This window comes from Carassius gibelio, chromosome B2 (genome assembly GCF_023724105.1).
Source record: "Carassius gibelio isolate Cgi1373 ecotype wild population from Czech Republic chromosome B2, carGib1.2-hapl.c, whole genome shotgun sequence".
NCBI classification, from domain to species: domain Eukaryota; kingdom Metazoa; phylum Chordata; class Actinopteri; order Cypriniformes; family Cyprinidae; genus Carassius; species Carassius gibelio.
In genome coordinates this window covers 29,722,022-29,746,100 of record NC_068397.1, presented here as the reverse complement: position 1 = coordinate 29,746,100, position 24,079 = coordinate 29,722,022, and the positions used below count along the sequence as shown (strand labels likewise).

Here is a 24,079-nt window from a genome sequence, read left to right as displayed (position 1 = left end):
TGTGATTTGATATTTCAAATTTAAGCTTAACAGTGTCTGAATTGCGCTTTGATTGGTTGATTAGCTCATTTGGCTCTTGTTCATTGGTTGGAAGCCGTCGGTTATGCTGGGCGGTTCTTTGCTTTGGGTCACGTCTCTTCAATCCAACCACTAAACACTCTTCATCAAGCATGATGTCACAGCCTGTTCTCCTGCTTATATAGGATGTTTAAGAGCACTGCTTCCATCGCATGGCTGGGCTTCGCTGTGAGCAGCATGCTAGCCGTCGTGCCGCATCCAAACCCTGTCAATGTCCTACACACCTTAGAGATGTTTGTCATGCTTCATCTGAAAGCCTTTAGCCTTTATCACAATTATAATTAAACAACACATTATTGGTAATTATATGTGTCATATAATATAAAATAAATACAATAGTATCATTGCATCTTTCTGTTTTAATGCCAAAAATCTGTACTAATGTAGCAGCTTGGCAACCCAATTAATAAGCTAGCTCAAACTTTAATTTTAACCTGTGGTGTGTGTAACTGTGTTTTTCATTAAGTTGTTTTACTTTCAGGAAATGGACATGTGTCTCTCAAAAATGGTCTCAAACTTATTTATTATCCAACTTTTGAATGAGTTGTTTGTGAAATGGAAAAGGTAAAATAAGTCAGCTTAATATCCTTATTATACAGTATTAATCCTTAATAATATGATTATTTATATATTTTTGAGTGTTTATTATGTTTTTTATTTTAATATGAGTAAATCTAATCATTAAGATATTTTTAGATAACTATATTAAGCACATGTATTATTTTAATCGTTGGCTTAATAATGATCTAATTATTAATTATCTTAATAATTAATATAACATAAGTATTATTTTTTTAATTGTTAACTAGTTAATGTTTTCATTATTTTACTTTAAATTATCAGCTTTAATATAAATAAAATGAATAATTAAAATAATGATTAGAAATGTGTTATTTTAATTACATTTATGACTATAATTATTAGCTTAATAAATGTTAATGTTGATATTCGTATTTGTATCAATTAAGCTAATATTTAAAATAATAATTTAGCCTTTGTAACTGCTTTTTTTTATTTTAATGATTTAAAGTATTAATTATCTTATTATGTGAAAATAGAATGTTTAATGTTATATCGTAATATTAATATTAATCTAATAATACAATTATTTTGAAATAAATTACATGCATTATTTAAATTATTAACTTAATATAAATACTGATACTAATATTAATTAAATTATTAATTAAAATAATAAATTAGTATTTTAATGAATAGCTTTTTTAAATGTATTTTTAATTGAGCTCTATTTTACAGTTGGTTAAGGCAGTGGACTGGTTTGATCATTAGGGTTTTGACCGGGTGCTGGATTCGGCACGACACACTATTAGCATCAGCTGTCAGTCACTGCACATTTTGGGTTATTGGTTGTAAGACTCATGTATCCCCATCGCATGCGCTTCATAACCAGTGTTTTGCATTCTTTTTTCCCCTTGGCCCTTCCCTTCTTCTCTCTTCGTCCCTCGTTTCATCCCCAGATGTTTCAGCCCATGATTCTGTTCCTCCTCATCCTCGTTCTCTTCTCGTCTCTCTCCTACACCGTCATCTTTAAGTTGGTGTTTCTTTTTGCGCTTTTCTTTGTCTTGTAGCCCACTTGCTCTCTCTCTCTCTCTCTCTCTCTCTCTCTCTCTTTCTTTCTGTTTTCCATTTCGATCATTGTTTTTTAATTCATTATTATTTTCTGAACACAGTGTGTCGATGACCCCTCACCCTTGCATTCCACTCTCTGAGTTTGGCTTGAACCCACGTTGAGTTTTATTTCCCCCTCCACTCTTTCTGGTCTCGTGTGTGTGTGTGTGTGTGTGGATTCTGTTTGTCATTCACCGATCCCCACGCACCTCCCTCCCTCTGTCTCCTCCTCCTGGACCCTTTCCTCCCCTCCTCACTCACAGTACGTGCGCAGGGAGGAGCAGGACTGGCGTCTAGACCAGCAGAGTGTCCCGGAGACCCCTGCACAGGGACAGGGCTCCACTAAGGGCTCCGTCACAGCCAGGGGAGGCCCTGGACTCAGTAGATACACCAGACCCCACAGTTTCAGACCCGAGGTCAGTGCCTCGTCCATCTCCCTCTCGACTTTAAGATACGATTCCACGTGTCCTCCTCGCAGTGCCTCTGACTTCCTGAAACACCTGACAGTTTAATGTGCTGCATTAGATGAGAGGGTGTGTTTCTGTAAAGCCTTGGTTATCTTTGGATGTCATCACATGCTTGATGGAAACACACAGACGTAGCTGGGAAATTTTCTGTGGTGAGTTATTTTCAAGAAAGCACTGCAGTTACTGACTATCTGACATGCATTGCTTTTCTATGAATGTCATAACTTGCCTTAATCTTCAGTATCCTGAAAATGTATATTGAAAATGCATTAAAAGTGTAAGATCATGAAAGAATGAAATTTTATATTATGAAATTATTGTTAATATATAACAATATTCTGAACAATATATATATATATATATAAATATTATATATATTAGTGCTGTCAAACGATTAATCGTGATTAATCACATCCAAAATTAAAGTTTTTGTTTACATATTGTATGTTTAATATGTATATGTAATATGTATGTATAAATAGACACACATGCATTTATATATTTCAGATTTTATATATATATATATTACATTTATATAATTTTTATTTATGTAAATATTTTCAAAATATATACTGTTTATGTGTGTATTTTTTATATACATAATTAATAGACACAGAACACACACATATATTATGCAAACAAAAACATTTATTTTTGATGTTATTAATCATGATTAATCGTTATATATATGCATATAACATTCATTTATATTATTGATTGAATTTTATATAATATAATGATATATTTGATTTATTAAATCAAAGCTCATGTAATTAATAATAATGTTATTCATATTTTAAAGTAATATTTTAAAACAAGAATGCTAATAAATTTACAAATATATTATAGTTGTCCAATTAAAAATGTAACCATATTGCATTAAAAAAAAAAAAAAAAAACCTGGCTGATATCAAGACATAACCAAGGCTGTGATCCTCTTTTAACATTAAATCAGGCCAGTAAGAGCTGTTTCTGTGGTGAATGGGAAACTATGGAGCTGTGAAAATGTGCAATACAGATCAGAACCGAGGATATATTCACACACTGGTTTAAAAACATTTCTGTCGTGAAGCACGAATGACATCTGTGCATTCAGAGGAACCAGATTTTAAAACCTGACTTATGAATTTTTCATCCAGATTTCGAAATAAAAGTTTGATTTGAAATGAATGTGAGTGCACTGGTGTTTGAGCACAAAGGTGACAGTGTGTGAATATTGAGTTTCTCTGTCAGACAAATCTCCCTCAAAAACTACTACCATGTCTCTGGATCTGTTTCAAAACCTAGAGTTCATTGTTTAGGCATCATAGACACATTCTGGAGCTGAAAAAATGGTCTAAACAATGCTTATGCTAGTTTTAAAATGCCTTTTTGGATATTTTATATGTAAACTATAATGCATTAAATATAATTATAAAAATTGAATATTTTTTAGATTAAATGTGCATTATAAAAAAAAAAAAAAAAAAAAAATTATAGATTTAACAATTAGAAATTGTTAAAAATAAATAAAAATTTACTATTTCACACAATATGTGTATGTGATTTATATATATATATATATATATATATATATATATATATATTAAATTTTTTGAGTATTTTGTAATCAATTTGATGTTTATGTAGAGTGTTTTCAATTCTTTATGCAATATGAAATTTCTGATGCAGACTATGAAGACAGAGAGGCTGCTCACTAGATTTTGAAACAGAGCCTGTATTCCGAGGGAAAGGAAAGCCTATAGGCCATACTTCACTATAAAGAGCAATTCTCCCTAGTTTGTGTATCTTAATTTAATTTAATAATATGCAATGAATCTCTAATGTAATAAAACTAAATGGAAGTGATCCAGAAGTCATAAAATAGCACTTCCAGTTATTTTACACCGGGTTATTAGTCCAGATACAGCAGCGGCATTGACGAACGCGTCTGATGAAACTGATTGAAACGGTAGATCTAGCCGAGAGCAGTTCGTTCACTTAATTCACATCATTGTCTCTCAGTGATTCTTTTGATTTCTTCTCACTCCACTCACAATCACTGCTTTTAATTGACTGGTCTGTCATGAATTACGATCACTCACCATCTTCTCACGCAGATGAAAATAAGGGCTGTATGTGTCAATCATCTGTTGATATGTATGTTTGCATTCAATTTGTTGTGCATTTGTCCAAGTTTATGTGCTATCCTTTAAAACACAGTTCTCGTGAACAGATGCGTTTCTTACTGGTGTTTCTGATCAAAGGCAGCATATGATTATTCTATCATCTTTATGATTAACAATATATGTTTTAAGAAATATATTTAGATAATAATTTGATATATATATATATATATATATATATATATATATATATATATATATATATATAATGTAACTGTTGTAAAAACACATTTAGTAATTTAGTTGTTTGTTTATGTCTTTTTTTATCATTTCTATATGGTATTAATTAATTTATTATTATTTTATTATAAATTATTATTATTATTACTTTTGAATATTGTAGTACTTCAGCTAAAAAGAGAAATGTCTCGAAAAATAGTAGAAATAAAATTATTTCACAATTTATTTTATTTAAGTTAATGTTTATTTATTTCAGATATCAAAAATATTTGTTATGGTTTTAGTTTTACGAAAATTTTTGTTAATATTTAGATTTAGCTAATAATTATATATATTTCACTTTAATTTAATTTTGTTTTGTCTTTTCACCCTTTTTTTATATAGTATTAGTTTGTTTAATATTATTTTATTAATCATTATTATTAATATTTGTTATAATTTTAATAAGTATAAATTTAGCATATTGTAGTACAAAAATGAGAAATGTTGTCTTGAAAAATAGTAGAAATTAAATCATTTTATTTTGTTTTGTTTTATTTTATGTCAGTTAATGTTTATTTGTTATGGTTTTAATTTTACAATAGTTTTTTTAAATATTTAGATATAGAAAATAATTATGTGTGTGTGTGTGTGGGGGTGTGTGTGTAATTATTATAATTATTAATTTATTATATTTTTATTAATATTACTTTTAGATATTTAAGTCAGCTAAAAACAAAAATGAGAAATGTCTTAAAAAATTGTAGAAATTAAATCATTTTAAATGTGGCTTGATTTTATCTCAGTTAATGTTGAATTTATTTCAGATAACAAAAATATTTATTTTGGTTTTAGTTTTAGTTTTAGTTAGTTAACAATAACTCACTCTTACATCGAGACATTTGTTAGCACTTACGAACAGCGGCTCATAAAGCACAGCCTGAATTTAAATTGATTCTGAGCTGATTTCATGGAGGATCTTTCTTTGGCTGACTGAATTAATTCTCTAGCATTTATCACCAGAGAGTCCTTAAGAATACAGTGTAGTATTTTCCTGCCTAATCATCCATGTAAAGCTAGTGAATCTAGAAAGAGAATATAAATATGAGCTCGCATGACACAGTCGGGTTTGTGCATGAGAACTGATGCTGTTTCTGATGGGGTTCAGCTCCGGGACCCGGTCCTGTCTGAGATGGGAACACCAACCAGAGAAACACAGCTCGACAGGAGGATGAGAGACAGCTTCACGTCATCCATCACTCAGGTACAGTACTGAGCTAAACTGACTCCAAACTCAACCCACTACAGCAGAGATGCTGTGGCATTACTGATCCAGTTGTGTTAGTCTCATCTGTGAAGCTTCTACATGAAACACTGAAGCAATACAGAAGTAGATTTGACTTGACATGGTTTACTTTTAGAAACAGGATCAGACGTACTGTACAAGTCATCAGTTCAAAAGCTCTTCACGTGTAAAACTGATGTGGAAACTAATGCTTGCCATGGATAGACTGACCCAAAACATGGATTATAAATACAGAATAACTAGTTGACTAGTCTGAGTAACCCTTAAGTCATACTAGCTTAACCTTAAAGAGTGAAATATGAAATAATAGTCAGAAAGTTTTTTTTTTTTTTTTTTTGGGACAGTTCGTTGAATGTTTAGACATTAGAAAAAAAAAAAGTTTGCAAATGTGTTTTTAATGAGCATCATATTTGATCCATCTGGCGTTAATGGCTTATATAGTGTGATATAGTGAGAATACGGTTGAAAAAATGTCAAAAAGTGATGCAACATTTAAATTGATTACATTATAGCAGATACTGACATGAGATAAATGTCAGTCATCCCTCTAGATCTCAAATAATGTATTAGTAAGATGATATTTAAATGATTAGTTTTATGATCAGAACACATTATACAATGATATGATTCAGAGATGATCAGATACATGTTCCTCAAAAACCTGTTGATCTCACAGTTGAACGTGACTTTTCTAAAAAATGATGCTGGATAATGAAGTGTTCATCTTAAAATATTACTAACAAAATCAAAGTTAGTCTTATTTTTACTTTTAGTAAAAATCAGTAAAGGTTTCACTTGTGACACGTGAAGCACAAGCTGAAGGAGGACGTTAGTCTAAAATAATCAATCTGATGACTAGTAGACTGCGTGTGACAGGTTTATCAACAAAGTTTTGATCATTTTGAGTACTTATAGAAATTAAGTGGACTTTATAGGGTTAATATAGTTACTAGAATTAGTAATTGCTTTATTGCTAGTCCAAGATGGTTTACCAGCTTAGCCAGGTCTCTCTTACTTTTAAACTTTTTAGATGGTTTTTCTAGCTTGAATTACTTTTCTACTTGCCTCAGACATCCACATGATCTTTGGTAGTTTCATCGCTGTCTATGAAAGCATGCATCTGTCTTGTGTCATTATGATAATAAGTATATTAACCATAACTCTTTGTTGAATGCTTTGGCTTGTGCAGGAGGAGGAGAGGAGGCGAGCTGAAGCGCGGCGAGGACTCGAGCTGCAGGGACTCCAGTCTCACGAGCCGACGTGGCCACAGGAAAGAGTCCTGCTGCAACAGGAAGTGAGGTCATACCGCCACAATATGGTCATTGTGTACATGAAGCTGCGCTGGATCCTGATGCACTGGAGGCTCGGCCGCAGGACGGATGCACTGGAGGAGGGAGCGCATGCTGAGGTGAGTTTTCATGAGATTTAACCATTGCATCTAGAAAAAGTCAATGAAAACGTCAGTGTAACATTACATTGGGTCATTTAGCACATGCTTTATTTATTTATTTATTTATTGCACTTGTGATTATTTCTGGACAATGCACTAATCATGCAAGGTTTTGATGAATGGTATTAGATAAATAAATGCTTTTTGCATATAAATAAATAATAATAAAATAAAACAACTTAATTTTTTTTTTAACAAAACTAAAACTAACTGAAAAAAGAAGTCAAATAAATTAAATAAAATGTCTTATGTTTTTTGTTTCAGGTTTAGTTTTATATATATACTAAATCATAGTTTTGTTTTATTTGTATTAAGTTTTGATTTAACTATGAATGACAGAAATAATGAACTTTGTGAAATACAAAAAAAAAAAAAAGAATAATGTGAAGTTTGCATTTCTGATGAGTTCTTGTAGATGTCTTTTTTTCTTCTTTTTTTTTTTTAGATATGTTTGTCTCTTTTATGGCAGTCGTGCGTCTGATGAACCATAGTGTGAATTAGTGTTAGCGCATGTTGATGATTTTTCATTTCACAGTCCATCTGTCATATCTGTATCTACAGCTGTTGAACGAAATTTAACAGTGAAGCTCAAGAACATTCTCAGTTCAGGAATATTAGTTAGAATGAAAAGATTTTGCAGCTTATATTAATACATCATTATTACTCAAACAGTAAAAAAGTGGCGCTAGCAACAACAAGACCAAGGGTTTGATTCAGGTATCACAACTTAATACAGGTATCACAAGTTTAAAAAAAGAAAGAGTAGAGTAGTAAGAGTAGTAAAAACATACAAAAAGCAGATTTATAAATGTAATATTACATTGCCTTTTTTTTATAGTTAATTTTATAGAATAGGTAAATCTCATTATAAAAGTCCTGGTCAACCTGAAATAAAAAAAGTACAAAGACTGTAGAAATAAATTATATTTAAGACCATAAAGAATCTGTAGTTAAAGAAATAAAAGTAATTTCATTTTATTTTAATCTTTATTTTTTATTTTTTATTTTTTTATATAAAACTATTTAGTTTAATTTTATTTGTATTTAATTTTATTAAGTGTTTTATTTTATTTATTTATTTATTTATTTTTTACTCTAAACATTTTCTCTGCTTTCACTCCTATTTGTTTCTTCAGTATGAACGATTGGAGAACATTCCAGAACTGGGCATTATGGTCGACCGGGGCGATGGAGAGACGGAGCGGGAAGACAAAGTGTGCACTCAAATCACAGGAAGTGACCTCACAGAGCCCAGCCCCCTCCTGCCGTCACCAGAGAGATTCCAGTACCAGAAACAGGTAAAAATACCACAGATAAATATTTTGTAATGAAAGTAATGTCACAGGGATTCACACACTTTTTTTATTTTATTTTATTTTATTTTATTTTATTGCATTGCATTTCATTTCATTTCATTTCATTTCATTTCATTTCATTTCATTTCATTTTATTTTATTTTATTTTATTTTATTTTATTGCATTGCATTGCATTTTCACAGCAACATATCCATCATGCATTGCATTGCATTGCATTTCATTTTCACAGCAACATATCCATCATGCATTGCATTGCATTGCATTTCATTTTCACAGCAACATATCCATCATGCATTGCATTGCATTGCATTTCATTTTCACAGCAACATATCCATCATGCATTGCATTGCATTGCATTTCATTTTCACAGCAACATATCCATCAACCGTGAAAGTATGGTCTGTAGCAGGATTGTATTTCTACAAATTGTATACGCGTCAGTTGTACCAAATCCAAGCAAATTTCTATTTCATGGCAAATCAAATTACATGTAAAGTTTAATTTACATTTCATTACAATACATTTTTTTAAATATTGGCATTGATTCATTTAGCAGATGATATTATCCAAATACAATGAAAGGCAATTCATTTTAAGCAGACAAAAACCCAAGTGATGTGATAATGCACAAGTTTTAATATTGTTAATCATTTTTGTGCTTTTGTATATTAAACAAATTATAGGAAAAAAGAAATTTGTGCTCATGATCGTTCACCTTAAAATCTCTCTCCTGTGCGTTCTGTAGTAAATATTAAATCAGTGTAAATGTTTCAGCAGCGTTGCCTGTTTAAACCTCCTCTCAGCTCTAGTCTATTATTAAACCGCTCTAAGTGCAGCAGTTTGTAAACTCTTTAGTTTATCTAATCACCAAAAAAGCTGCCACAATCTCTTGTTTTCTCTGCATGCATAGGGTTTTGAATGAATTTCAGTAGAAGTCATTTGTGCTGAACACACACTTTTAACACAAATGCAGTTGGCTTCATTGATGCTGTGGTTTTCTGCTGTGCTGACGAAGCCTACATACTACTGAGGGAAGATATGTTCCTTAGGAAGATATTGGTTTATTGAACCGTCAGTCATTGGACATTACAGTTAAAGTGTTTTTTCCGCACCACTAATTAATTATTTAATATTAGTTGACAAATACTAGCCAAAGCTGTGTTTTACTCCCATTTGGCGATTGGCATGTATTAATGATCTGAACTGCTGTTAGCATTCATTTTATAGCTCTGCTCTCTTACTGGATGACAACTAGTGATTCATTTTTGTCATTTTCTTCAAGCATCTGAGACGAAGTTGATACTTAAACTGAGAGCTCAGTCAAGCTACAGTAACTCTGTGGTGTGTGTGTGCAGGCGGGTGACAGTCGGCGGGTGCTGCATGCGCTGCGCTCTCTGATGGAGGAGCTCAGGGCGGAGCTCCGCGAGGAGGCCCAGCGGCGCTGGCAGCTGCAGCAGACGTTAGCCAATGAGAGAGCGGCGTGGGAGATACAGCGCGCTGAAATGAGGAGTCACGTCACCAAGGTACAGAAACAAACAGCAGAATCACCTGTGAATGACAGTACTGCACCTAAAACCTGACCACATAGGGAGCATCCTAAGTGTCTAAACACTCTACATCACATCACCCACACATCATCACATCATCAACTTCATCATTCACGAGTGTGGTATAGAGCACAAACTTGTATATATGTAAAAGCAATTATTTTTTTTAGTCAAATAGAATTTTTGAACAATGCTGCATTAAGAATGTTTAGATCAACTGTTTAATTCTGTGGTTAAAAAAAAAGTGTTTTAAAATAAGAATAAAAAATATTTAACTTAAGTTAAAAATGGAAATTAGAAAGAAATTAATACATTTATTAAGCAAATATACATTCAATTGATCAAAAGTGATAGTAAAGATATTTAAGACAAATTAATTATGTGCTTTAGAAATTAGTTTTAATCAATCCTGAAAAAAAATTATATTTCACAGTTACCATAAAAATATGAAGCAGCACAACTGTTTTCAACTTTGATAATTATCAAAAGTGTTTTTTGAGCAGCAAATCAGCATATTAGAATGATTTCTGAAGATCATGTGACACTGTAGACTGGAGTAATGATGCTGAAAATACAGCTGTGCATCACAGAAATAAATTACAATCGAAAATATATTCAGACAGAAAACTGTTATTTTAAATTGTAAAAGTATTTCAAAATGTTTCTGTTTTTACTGTATCAAATAAATGCAGTCTTGGTTAGCAGAAGAAAAATCTTAAATGAAAATAAATAAAAAATAAATAGCATTTTAAAACATTAATAAATTGTATCAATGTTCAGTGTGATTTTCTAAAAGGTCAAATTAGTAAAATTTGTTCTTGTCATGAAATTGATTTTCTAACTGACATAAATCTAGTTAAGCAGCATATGCTAAGACATTAAACATCTGCAGTGTCATGCGTTGCTTTCGGCTCACAGTGATTTGTGTTAGAAGTTAGGGAGCGTCTTTAAATAGCCAGCTATATTTATGCAGTGGTGCAGTTCGGCCATCAAATACAGTCATGATCTATTAAAAGAAAGCAGATGTCAGAGTAGCCCTGCTCATTCAGACAGTGAGAAGATTTAGTAACATCTGGCTAGACGTGAGGAAGGTGCATCTAATTCAGCAAGTTTGATGTGCATATTGTGCATGCTCTGAAAGACTGTAGTTTGCCATTTCAAACATTTATATGTATAGACATTTATTCTTTTCCTTGTCTGCAGCTGCAGGATATGAGAGGTGAGTCTGCAGGCGCAGTCGCAGATGAAGGTGCAGACTCTGCAGACGTGTTACAGCAGGAGCGAGAGGAACAGCGCCGCCTGCTGGCCGACAGTCACAGCACTGCACTGGAGCTGTGCTGGAAACTGCAGCATGGAGAAAAGTGCTGGACCCGTGAGAGGAATGAACTACTGGAGCGGTTTGAGAAAGAGAGACAGGAGTGGGATCGCAGCTTGCGGGAAATGTACCGCAAGATGGAAAAGGTTGGGGACGTAAATCCTGCTTATTTCACTCGTACACAGTAATACATTGTAGACAAGACATGTATTGTATTGTAACTAGGGATGCACGATATTGGATTTTGGCCGATATTCGATATGCCGATATTTTCAAAATAATTTTGGCCGATGCCGATACCGATATCGATATATATACAAATATATACTGATATATTTAAACTTTAATTTTACTGAAGAGAAATCCATGTATCTCTTCTGTACTGATTCTACCATAAATGTATTATTTTACAAATGTAGACTGACATTCACATCTGAAAAACAGGTCAATTATTTCACTTGGAGAATATCGGTTTGGCTCATCGGCAGAAATATTCATATCGGCCGATACCGATAATGGTCATTTTGAGCTTTTATCGGCCGATACCGATATTGTGCCGATATTATCGTGCATCCCTAATTGTAACTGCATTCAAAAGTTCTGTAGCACTTAATACAATACAGAACGTGTCAAAGCAGCTTCACAGAGATAAACCGGAAAACTCATGTAAACTCATTATTTCATTATTTAATCTGAATTATAATCTCAGAGCAGCTTAGTTCACATTAAATGCATAAAACACTGCTTGTGCTGCGAGTTTAATATTTAATGCAACATGCATGAGGTGCACTTTATTTACACATTTACAATATTTGAAAATAAACATATTCATAAAAATAATTAATGCCTAAGTATTAGTATTGTAACTTGCAGTGTAAAAAAATTATAATTGTTAAATAAATTATTTTTTTGTAATTTACAATAGTAATATATTTCTGTTATAATTTCTAATAGTGCTGCCAAATAATTAATCAAGATTAATTGCATCCAAAAAAGTTTGTTTACATAATATATGTGTGTAATTTGTATATTTATTATGTATATTTAAAAGCATACACATAGCTCATATATTTAGAAAATATTTACATATATATATATTACATTATATATTTATATCCATACATTTTTTATTTTATATATATATATATATATATATATATATATATATATATATATATATATATATATATATATATATATATATATATATATATATATATATATATATATATATATATATATATACACAGTTATGTGAACAAAAACTTTTATTTTGGATGCGATTAATTGTTTGACAGCACTAGTATCTAATAATAAAAGTTAAATATAATAATATATTTAAAACTAAAATTATTATTATTATTACATTTGATTGGGGTCCAACTACAATGTCAAAATAAATCACTTTAAAAAAAAAATTGGAATGTGTTGTTGAATCATTTAAATATTAATTTTAATCTCAGGAGAGACTAAATGTAAATGTAAATGTAAATGTTTCACATCTAAAGGGGTTCAGCCAGCCAAGAAAACGTGCTTTAGAAGATAGTTTCCTAAGACAGTTGGAAGCAACAGCTTACTAGGTCTTGAAACAAAGCCATCATCTCCTCTTCTCCACCCCAGATGCAGAAAGACTCAGAAGGAGGCGCAGCTCATGTCTTCTCCCCTCAGGAGAGCCCCTGTAAGGCACCGAGATCTCCACGCTCCCCCTGCACAGTCACACACACACGCTCACACTCTGACTCGGAGGCCACGCTGGAGGAGAAGGGGGCGATGGGCAGACCCAGACCCTTTGAGGGACACCGGCCCCCAGAGAGCCTGTTCCTGGATGCCCTTTCTCTGGATCCTCTGAGCGAAGCTGAGGTGCCTCCTCCATCACGTCTGGAGAGCGAAAAGAGGTTCCCTCACCTGAAGGAAGTAAGAGACCGAGTAAGACATCAGTACACACTAAGCGATAGGGCACGTTGTTTTTATCAGGTTTTTGTTTTTTTCTTGAGGTCCACTCATAATATCAGTCATTTTTTATTTTGTATTTTTTTTGCAACCAATTTTTTTTTCATGGTTATTATCCTCTCTCTGACCCGTAATATTAAATATGCTGTTTTTACTCCTGTAAATGAGTTCTGTATGTATATGACCTCTATTACGATTGGCTAACATCTTCGCATATGAAATGAGAAAGAATTATTATGTACCCAATTTCAAAACAATCTGCACTCAATGTACCACATAAATTCTCAAAGCAAGTTAACATTTTGTGGCTTGTATGTTTTAACTGTGTTATTGTTTCAGGCACTGAATGAGATTTCTGAGAGTATGGATCCTGCCATGTATCCTGAGGAAGAGAAGAGCAGTGGCAGTCTACTCAGGTATTTTTGTTTACAAGTATGTGTGTGTTTATGAGTATGTGTGTTCTAGTCAATGCAAGTTCTGCTCTTCTCTCAGGAACCTAAAAGTGCTCTGAAGAGCAAATCTTGACAAAACACAAAACAGCTACGTGCATGAATTAAATAATCTTATATTTCAAAGCTGAAAGATGTATAATATGATTCAGGTTAGTTTGTCATAATTATAACCAAAATGATGTTTACAATGATTGGAGATACAGTTTACTTCTAAAGGGGTTAGGCGTAAGATTTGTCAGTGTATAGTAAAGAAAATATTGCTAATTTGCTTATTTTATGAAATTGAAAATATTGAATATATTGAAATATATTGAAAATATTGAAAATTGAATATGAAACCTGAGGCCTTTAGTTGCTGGTTTTGGTGTCTTACAGTGAACTCCTGTGAGCCCAGGTTATTGACCTCATGTCCAATCAATTTCACTTTGCCCTTGTTTGAGCCTAACAACAATGTTTAGAGGAGACAGTGCTGTGGTTGCCATTTCAGCAGCAACTCTGGAGAAATGTGAATGGAAAGGAACAGTTTAATCTCGATAGGCCAGAGATTAAATGTGCCAGCAACAAAGGATAGATAACTTCATCAGTACACGTGTATTGCTCTCATAAAGATACTTATCCTTTGGGGCTGACACATTAAATGCCTACCTATAGAATGCTTTAAAGTATCATTGGCGTGCTCCTGATGGAGCCGTTCCTATGTTCCTAGGGTACTATGTTCCAAAACTCCTATTCCCAGGCTTCCATGTTCATTGGGTTCTATGTTTTCCAGTTTCCGTGTTCTTAGGAATCTATGTTCTCCAGTTCCTAGTGTCCCATGTTCCTAGGATCCTAAGCAACAGTTCCCAAGATCCCCTGTTCCCAAGCTCCCATATTCCTAGGTTTCTATGTCTCCCAGTTTCCAGGACACCTTGTTCCCAAGGTTCTGTGTTCCCCACGTCTTAGGGTCCAATGATCATAGGATTATTTGTCCCCAATTCCCAAAATCCCCTGTGTCTTAGTTTCTAAGTTCCACAGTTTCAGGCTTCCTTGTTCCTATAGTTAAACTTTTGCCCATTTCCATTGTGTTCTCCATGTTTTAATGGATCTATGTTTCCCAGCTCCTAGTTCCCCATTTTCCTAGGGTCCTATGTCCTCAGTTCCCAAGGTTCCCTATTCCCAGGCTCCCATGTTCCTAGAGTTCCATTTTCCCCCGTTCCCAGGATCCTTTTTTCCCAAGGTTCTAAAATTCCGAGTTCTTAGGGTGTCATGTTCTGAACAAGTCAAGAGCAGTGTTGGTTACAGTGTTTTTTAACACCAATGTAACTTTTAATTCATATTTGCCCCTGCAGGGCGAAGTCGGTTTGCTCCATGAGCGACTTCCAGCGTTTGATGGACAGCTCCCCCTTCCTACCTGATAAGAGCCAGCCTGGCGAGTACGGACGGGATGATGTGACTCCTCCCCTTTCACCAGATGACCTCAAATACATTGAGGAGTTCAATAGTAAGGGTTGGGATCTGCCGACCAGCTCCCTAGCTGCTTGCCCCATTCCTGGCCCAGTAATCCCCGCTCCAGTGATGGAGGCATGGGCAGAAAGAGCAGAATACCGAAGGGCAGAGTCTACTTCAGAAGCATTCCAGCCAGCCTCCTGGTACCTCACCACCAGCGCTACCTTGACCACCAACACCATGAGTAGCCCTGAGTACTGCCAAATGCTCCCACTCAGGGCGGCCCAGGAGGGTGAACAGTTTGGGGTGCATGTTCTCCACAGTCCCATTCGAGGGGAGCGGTCTGCTCCAGGCCCCCCTGAGCAGGAATACATGTTCTCCAAAGTGACCAAAGTAAAGGGAGGGGAGGTAGTAGGAGGTGCCGAGGAGGTGCTTGGAGGAAGGTGGCCTTGTGAGCTTAGGAGTCATTTGGAGGCAGGACTTAGGCCTGGAGAACATTCATCGATTTGCGCTGCAGTCGGGTATACCTCATCATTAGAGATGGAGCTGTCACGGAATCTGAGCGACGACATGAAGGAAAAGGCGTTTTCTGCCCGGCATGCCATCCGATCAACTTCTGCATCCGGATCCAGTCCTCCAGAAAGGCAGCTACAGGACATGGCATGCCAGACGAATGGTTTAACCACACGGGGAACACAGACAACCCAGACCATCAGTGTGGGATTGCAAACAGAGGCTCTTCGCACCCTCACAAGCAGCCCTCACCGCTGTCTGACACCCAAAGGAGGCTCCACACCCATCTCATCTCCGTCTCGTAGCCTGAGAAAGATGCAGTACTCTCCAGTAGTACAAGCCAAGTTTGAACGCCCATGCTGTTCGCCGAAATACGGTTCACCCAAGCTCCAAAGGAAACCCTCTAATTCTGGCAAATCAGAACAACCTGCAAGTCAAGTACGTGCTCCCACCCCAACAACCACTGCCCAGCAGCAAAAAGGGAACAACGAATCGGCTTGGGCCCGTTCCACTACGACTAGAGACAGTCCCGTTCACACCACCATCAACGATGGCCTCTCCAGCCTCTTCAACATCATCGACCACACACCCATTGCTTACGACCCCTTGCAGAAATTCAACAAGTCCCCAAGCCGCTCTCGTCCCACTGAAGCAGGGCCTCAAGGGCCAGCAGACCCCAAATCTCCCAGTGCTTGTGCTGCACAGGGGCCTTTGAGGAACTCTCGGGGCCGGTCCCCAAGCCCTGTGCAGCTGATTGTAGAGACGCAAGGTGAGAAAACTCCAGAGGTGATTAGCATCAGACAGGACCTGTCCGCTCCTCCGGGCTACACGCTAGCTGAGAACGCAGCAAGAATCCTGAATAAGAAACTACTGGAGCAGAGCTTCAGAGAGGAAAGGAAGCTTTCCACTTCACCCGCAGCTGCTCCGAACAAAACCGGAGACACAGAGAAACCAGAATGTCTTGAGGTAACTGACAGGTTTATTTCATTGTACCTAAAGGAGGATTTTTCAATTAGTCAGCTTGAAAAAATTACCTTAATAGTTGTTCCTGGTCTTATTGTGCATTTGCACGTTTGTCTTTGTAATTTGCTATCAACAACCAATTAACTTTTGGTTTAGGACTTTATTATCTTGGCAAATCTGAGCACGGTCTGAGATATTGTTAAGAGATCTTCTGAAACGCTGTAGGAGAAACTAAAGATTTCTGGGGTCTTTTTCTAACAGGAGACCTAAGCAAATTCATTCGGTCGAATCTCATTGCTGTCTAGTAGACACAAATGAAATATTGAGAACTCATTTGTGATTTTGTTATTTCCTTCAGGTACATGCACACTTAGTTTGTCTCATTTTTAGTGTATGTTACTGAATAAATTTGGTTGCTTGTTAAATGTTTTGGTACTTGAACGATGCAGTTTCAAGGTACAAGATTATGTTATAATAAAGTATCAAAAAGTCTCATTCCCAGCCAAATGCTACCTGCGTGCAAGTCTTATACATCTGAGCTGCATGCTTTAGCGCGCTACTTTGTTGCAATGCTAACAGCAGTAAAATCACTTGCTGCTTGTTCTTTTTTATTTTGCAGTGGAACTAGCTTACATAACTGCTTTGGATGCAGGATGTTCTTATTCACCATAATAAAGTTATTATGGTTCCAACCTCGATCCATTTGGAAGATTAATCCCTCACATGCAAGCACGAGACATTTGTCAATAGACAGAGCAGCATTTACTCCAGGAGCAGCATCATTGCACAATCCCTTAATGCAATGTTTCTGGTCAAAGACATATTTACAAAGATTTTAACATCAGTACAGGCAGATAGTTCTTTGTGAGCAGTGTGTGCATCTGGGATTAGTCTTTTAAATGTAGTGGATATTATTAGGCACGAATGCATACAATACAGCTGAAGAAAGGAATTAATCCACTAAACAGCTGTGCCAGTTTACCACAGTGATTCAAGTTAGTATACATTTTATAATGGAAATTAGATGTTTTGTCCATTTTTTATTGATTATTTATGTTGTTTGGAATTTTAAAAATGTGTATGTATCAGTATGTATCAATGTTAACGAATCTCACAAAAATGTAGTGGTCACATTTCACCCCATAATAATAATAATAAAGCTATTTTTCGATACCTTTTTAGAACAAATATACCTTTACATTAAGAAATCTGCAGAATTAATTATTATTTATTTTTGCAGTAATAATTATATTATATTATATTATATTATATTATATTATATTATATTATATTATATTATATTATATTATATTATATTATATTGCAATATTTTAATGATAATTGGGCAACATTTAGTGTCCAAAATTCCCCAATTTTTTTTTTTTTTTTTTTTTGGGGGGGGTGGGTGAAATATGGCCTGGACCAGTTTTGAGATTCACCAGAATTGTGTATTGTGCTGTAACATTTATATTTAATGGACAGTGAGCTGCTTTTACAGGTTTCACCGTAGATGCCCTGCGACCCAGCCAGACTTGCCAGATCCCCGCTGTAGCTCTAACCTGAGTCTGCTGTGGCTGTTATTTTGACCAGTGTGTTTACTCCTGTTTTTCTGGGTTGTCTCCAGAACCATACTGTCTTACTAACTGCACCCTGGGGACTGTAACGCAGCTCGCGCTCGCCGTGCAGTAAGTTCCACCGATCCTACTTGACCTTTGACCTCACAGTGACCTCACTTGTGTTCCGTCTCACTGATTTTAATGGACTTCTCTCACCGCATGACACACAGTTTCTAGACACTGTATCACTGCTAGGCATTATGGGAAATATTGTATGTGCTTTGTTGTGGTCACACTTTTTTTGTCCTCATGTAGGTGTAAGCATGCCCATCGTCTGATATTAATGACATCAACAATAACCAGTCATCCAAAAAGCTATCAGAGTTTTTATTGGACTGAAATTATTCACATGGGGTAGCATTTCATTTCATATGTAAAAACACAACAAACTTTGGCTGATATATAATGGCTCAAATGTATTTGTTTATTGGTTTTAAATAATACATGCAAAAGTGCAGCCTCTCCCAAATATACATTTTAAAAAAGTGTTTAAAAATACAAACAATAAGTATTTGGACATTTTTGGACAAGTGATAGGATAACCAAAATTAGAAATTCTATCATCATTTACTCCTTATTTTTTTATTTTCTGCTATTTAATTTAATTAAAATTAATATAAATTTCTATTTCTTTTTTCTGCTAAACAAAAAAGAAGATATGTTGAAGAAAGTTGGTAACCAAATAGTTGACGGTAGCCATTGACATCCATAGTATTTTTTTTCCATACAATGGAAGTCAATGGCTACCGTCAGCTTTTTGGCTACCAGCATTCTTCAAAAGATCTTCTTTTTTGTTCAACAGAAGAAAGAAACTGATAGAGTTTTGGAACAATGTGATTGTGAGTAAATGACTTAATTTTAAGGTTTTTTAAGATTTTTTAGTTTTAAGGTGAACTGTCCCTTTAAGTGTACAAATACCTTTGGAGTCATTGTTTATCAAACTCAAAAGTGGCTTTTTGGATGGTTTAACCATTTTAACTATTAACATATAATCACTTTTTTATGTTTTATAGGTCCTTAGGCTGCCACATGTTTGTGTGTTTGTAATTTTTCTTAACCTCACAGCCCAACTGGTGGAAGCTCTACAGTGTAACATCACTGTACTGTAATGTTTGCTGTCTGGTGTTAACAGGACGTGAGCGCCGCTCAGTATTACTGCATGCTAGCAGTGACAGTGGTGTGTTGGGGTCGTTTGGGTTCATTGGCTGGTGTTGGTGTTGGCTGTATCTTTGCTACAGTGTTTAACATCTGCTGCTAATACTGGGTCTCATTTCTTAACATCTAACAACAAATTTGCGCTTGTTCAAAGCTTGCAGTTATAAGTGTATTTCAGGTTCATTGTTATAGATTTGTGATGAGTTTCATGCAATGGTATTTTAGTATTATTTATCTGCAATATCATAGTATTTATTAATATTTTGAATTAGCAATTTTTTTTTTAATTTCAGTCATTTTGCTTTTGCTTTTCTAATTTTTATCAGTTGAATGCATTTTTTAGATTTAAGATTTTGATATTGAGATTTTATTTTATTTAAGCTTTATTTCAGTTAACATTTTTTTTTTCTAAATCATTAGTTTTAGTTAACAGACTGGTTTCATGTTCGATATGATTTGAACAAATCAAAAACATTCAGTTTTTATTTTGTGTGCCTCTGTTGAATGGCAGGACTTTGTATCTGCTTCAAAGTCTCACTCAAAAAACAAACGTAGAATCAAGTAGACGTAGTAAATCCCTGTTTCTGAATTATTCAAGCTCACAAAATATCCACCTCTCAAGCTGGAATCTCATTCATTTTTAATCTTGCTCAGCACAATTGTTTAGAATAAATCAAGCTGAAACCACATTTTTCCTTGAAAGCAGAAGTTCTGCTGAATAAAAACAAACTGAATGTTATTCTTTACTATTGGCCACAGACAGTATGAAATGTGTGTTTATCCATTTTAGTTAAATGTTTAAACTGTAAAAGCACTAATGCTTGCAGACCAGAGTTATTTTAGTATTATGTATTATAGTTTATATATATATATACATATACATATACATTTTTTTTTAAACTTTAATTGACTTATTTTTTATTTTTCATTTTTATTATTTCTGTTTAGCTTTAATTTATTTAATTTTATTAGTAATTTTAGTACTTTAGTACTTTTTTAAGCTTTCTGTAAAAAAAAAAGCAGTCATTGTTTTTTTTTCCAGTTTGTATTTAGCATTAATATAATCTTTATTTAAGTTTAATTAATTTAAATTCTTCAACATTTATTTCAATTAGTTGCCAAGGCAAAATTTGTAATAAAAAATAATAATTGTATTGTAATATTTATATTTGTTTTTATCTTATTTCAGCTTAATTTCAAATAATTTAAAAAAAAAATTTTTTATTAGTATTTAGCTTTGATTTATTTTTAGTCATTTTAAGTCTTAGTCATTTTTATACTTCAACTTAAACTTATTGCAGTTAGTTGCCAAGGCAAAATTTCTTTTTTCATTTAAATTTTTTTATCCAATATTTTATTTCAATTAACAAAAACAATTGAAAATTCAGCTGACAATTACAACACTATTGCAGACTTACCACCGACTTACCACCGATAAACTTAGTTTGAAAGTTTATTTTTTGTTTCTTGATGCAGGACTTGCCTCGTTCGCCAGTGGCTCCGCCTCTGGACTCCTGCTTCCTGCGTCCGGCTCGTCCTGCCAACCGCCGTCCTCCGTCCCGCTGGGCCGCCCACTCGCCCTCATCCTCGCCCAAATGCAAAGGCCGAAGGAAGAAGTTCCGCTTCCCCTCGCCCGTCAGACTGGTTCAGACCATCCCGGAGACAGAGGAGCCCGGTCAGGAGGTTTTCCTTTAACCAGCCTAGACTACATCCTTCTGTCACCTCAATCAAGATTTAGAACATTAGTTTAGAATTTCACTTCTCAAATGCCCAAAAAAGGGGAAAATGGCGATAAATCAGGATTGTATTTAATGCTTTCACTCTTCATTTACCATCCTGTTCCTGACCACATGTACGCACACCGCCGGAGCGACGGAACCATCGAGAACCTTTCTAAAAACCATTTAACTGCCCTGCCACTAGAGGGCAGAGTTCTGTGAGCACCAGCTGAACTGATCCAATCGGAAACAGTTCTAGAAATTCCGTTTCGGAATTATCAAGGACCTGGAATGTACTGACGCAAAACACCGCAAAGTGTTCCATCAGAGGTGCCTACACACGCGTGACCTCGCGACGGTCCCGTACTCGTGTGTGTCCGTGTACATGTATGCAATACATACCACTCGATATGTGTTGGTCATGAAGTCACAAACTTCTTTTCAGATGTTCTGAAAACTCGAACTGGATAGTAATAACGTTTGTCGGAACAGCAGAGAAGTTTACATGTGTTGATTTAAAAGTTTAGCATTTGTTAAATTATGTTACGCGTCAATGGTTTATAAAACTATTTTCTTAATTTCCGCGTTCATCCAGTTTCGTTGGAAACCTTAGATGCTTGAATTAAAAAGACTCAGTTGTATTTGTAAAGAGAATTAGATCAAAGGAGAAAACACACACACACACACTCTCTAGTTTGACAGAGACGAATGATATATGATGTCAATCATAATGTATTTTAAAACCCAATGTAAAGCTGAATGTTCACAATGAAAGGACAGTATATTGACACTGATTATCCTTATGCACATTTCCCAAGTCACAAAATGCTGAAGGAGCATGTGCAGGATTCCAGTTGGAAGTTACGTTGTAATTTGAAGTCAATTGTAAAGGAGTTTATGCATAAATCAAGATGAAAATAAAACTCAACATGTTTTCCTCAGATCTGAGATTTAAATGTATCGATATTTAATAAGCCATCCATTGAGGCAGTCTATAATTGATTGGTTGTTGCTTAGCAACTCATTGTAACATTCTAGCTCTGCATTGTTTTATAGGCAGCAAATTGCAGGATTAATGTTTAAAAGTGATACAAACCTAAAATTAAAAGTAATAGTTAAAGTAAGTGAACCTTAAAGTAATAGTTGACCCCAAAATGAACATTTGCTGAAAATGTACTCACCGTCTGGCCATGCAAGATGTAGATGAGTTTGTTTCTTCATCAGAACAGATTTGGAGCCATCACTTTCTCACCAATGGATCCTCTGCAGTGAATGGGTGCCGTCAGAATGAGATTCCAAACCACTCCAATCCATCAGTTAACAATGTGTGAAATAATCCATCCATCAAGGCATTTTAAATTTAAACCATTGGGTAAAAAATAAGTTTTACAGCCAAAACAGTCCAAAACAAATATGTTGGTGGGTTTTGATGTGAGAGGAAGACAGGGGTTGAGGACGTATTGTTAAATATTATGCACAAATATTTTAGTTTTTTATAAACACACTTCACAATACATTAATGGACTGGAGTGGTGTGTATCACTTGTGCATTATTGCAATTGTTTTTATCAGCTGTTTGGACTCTCATTCTGACGGCACCCATTCACTGCAGAGGATCCACTGGTGAGCAAGTAATGCAGTGCTACATTTCTCCAAATCTGATGAAGAAACAAACTCCTCTGCATCTTGGATGACGTTAGGGCGAGTAAACTTTAAGCAAATTAGCATTTTTGGACGAACTATTTCTTTTGAAATGGATAGGATAGTATTCAATAGTTAAGGATTGGTTACAAATTATGACCCCTGTTCCATTAGGAATCCAGTACACGTTTCTTCTGGGTTTGTAGACTAGGGTTTGGACAGCAGTTGTGCAGATATCATATTTGATATGCATGCCTTTAAACACTAGCACTTTAGTGCATGTACTCAGATGCTGTTGTACCTTGTGATAAAGCTCATGATGTAAGCCCACACACACACACACACAGACATACACTCTCACACTCACTGCCGTTCACCGTGTGTGGCGGCTCATGTCATTTTCGTTGTCATCGAATTTGCATTGACACAATTAAGAACACTTTTAAGCCCATTATTGTAGCTATTAACTGGTCTTTGTATAGATGTTATTATGAATTCAGATCTTTCTTTGGAGGAAAAAAAAAAATGAATGTTTTAAATGAAGTCACTGTCAGATGTCTAATGATAGAGTGTTAAATTGGTAATAAATTGAATGTGTATTTACAAAAAATACTGTTTTTTGACTTATTTCATATGTAGAGTATTCATCAAGCATTCATCAAGCATTCATTACATAGTTTATAAAGTGACAGTATTTTTTTGACAGTAACATTTCTATTTAAAAAATGCTGTTCTTTTGAACTTTCCATTCATAAAAATAATTTTGGGGGAAAAAGCATCACATATGTCAGAAAAATACTGGGCTGCAAAACGGTTTTCAACACTGACTATAACCTAAAATGTTTCTTGAGCAGAAAATTAGCATATTAGACTGATTTCTGAAGATCATGTGACACTGAAGTAATGATGCTAAAAAAAATCAGCTTTTATCTAAACAATACAGTATATTCAAATAGAAAACATTTATTTTGAATTGTAATAATATTTCACAATTTTAGTGTTTTACTTTATTTTTGATCGTATAAATGCAGCCTTGGTGAACAGACTGAAGAGACTCCTTTCAAAAACATTACAAATTAATTGCAACATTAACTGTGTATGTCTAAACAAATATGTTATAGAAAGCCAGGTATTTCAGGTTATTCATGAACCTATTTCAGAGAGAATGACTAGAGAAACTGCTGATAGTTGCAGGTCATAAAACGAGCAGAAC

At 34.7% G+C, this 24,079-nt stretch overlaps 1 protein-coding gene across 4 annotated transcripts in view; it reads left to right on the top strand.

The window, feature by feature from the left end:
* LOC127950856 (microtubule cross-linking factor 1) overlaps window positions 1-23,476 on the top strand; it is a 49,492-nt gene extending 26,016 nt beyond the window's left edge. The window contains exons 6-16 of one of the 4 annotated variants that reach the window (XM_052548207.1): window positions 1,971-2,123; window positions 5,667-5,762; window positions 6,994-7,212; window positions 8,391-8,552; window positions 9,927-10,094; window positions 11,322-11,579; window positions 13,054-13,359; window positions 13,723-13,799; window positions 15,164-16,739; window positions 18,361-18,421; window positions 20,984-21,130. In XM_052548207.1, coding sequence (XP_052404167.1) covers window positions 1,971-2,123; window positions 5,667-5,762; window positions 6,994-7,212; window positions 8,391-8,552; window positions 9,927-10,094; window positions 11,322-11,579; window positions 13,054-13,359; window positions 13,723-13,799; window positions 15,164-16,739; window positions 18,361-18,399 — 3,054 coding nt within the window. In that variant the 3' untranslated portion in view covers window positions 18,400-18,421; window positions 20,984-21,130. Of the gene's footprint in view, window positions 1-1,970; window positions 2,124-5,666; window positions 5,763-6,993; window positions 7,213-8,390; window positions 8,553-9,926; window positions 10,095-11,321; window positions 11,580-13,053; window positions 13,360-13,722; window positions 13,800-15,163; window positions 16,740-18,360; window positions 18,422-20,983 lie in introns of all 4 variants that reach the window. The other 3 variants (XM_052548205.1, XM_052548204.1, XM_052548206.1) reach the window with 3 other exon arrangements.
* Window positions 23,477-24,079: the final 603 nt, after the last annotated feature.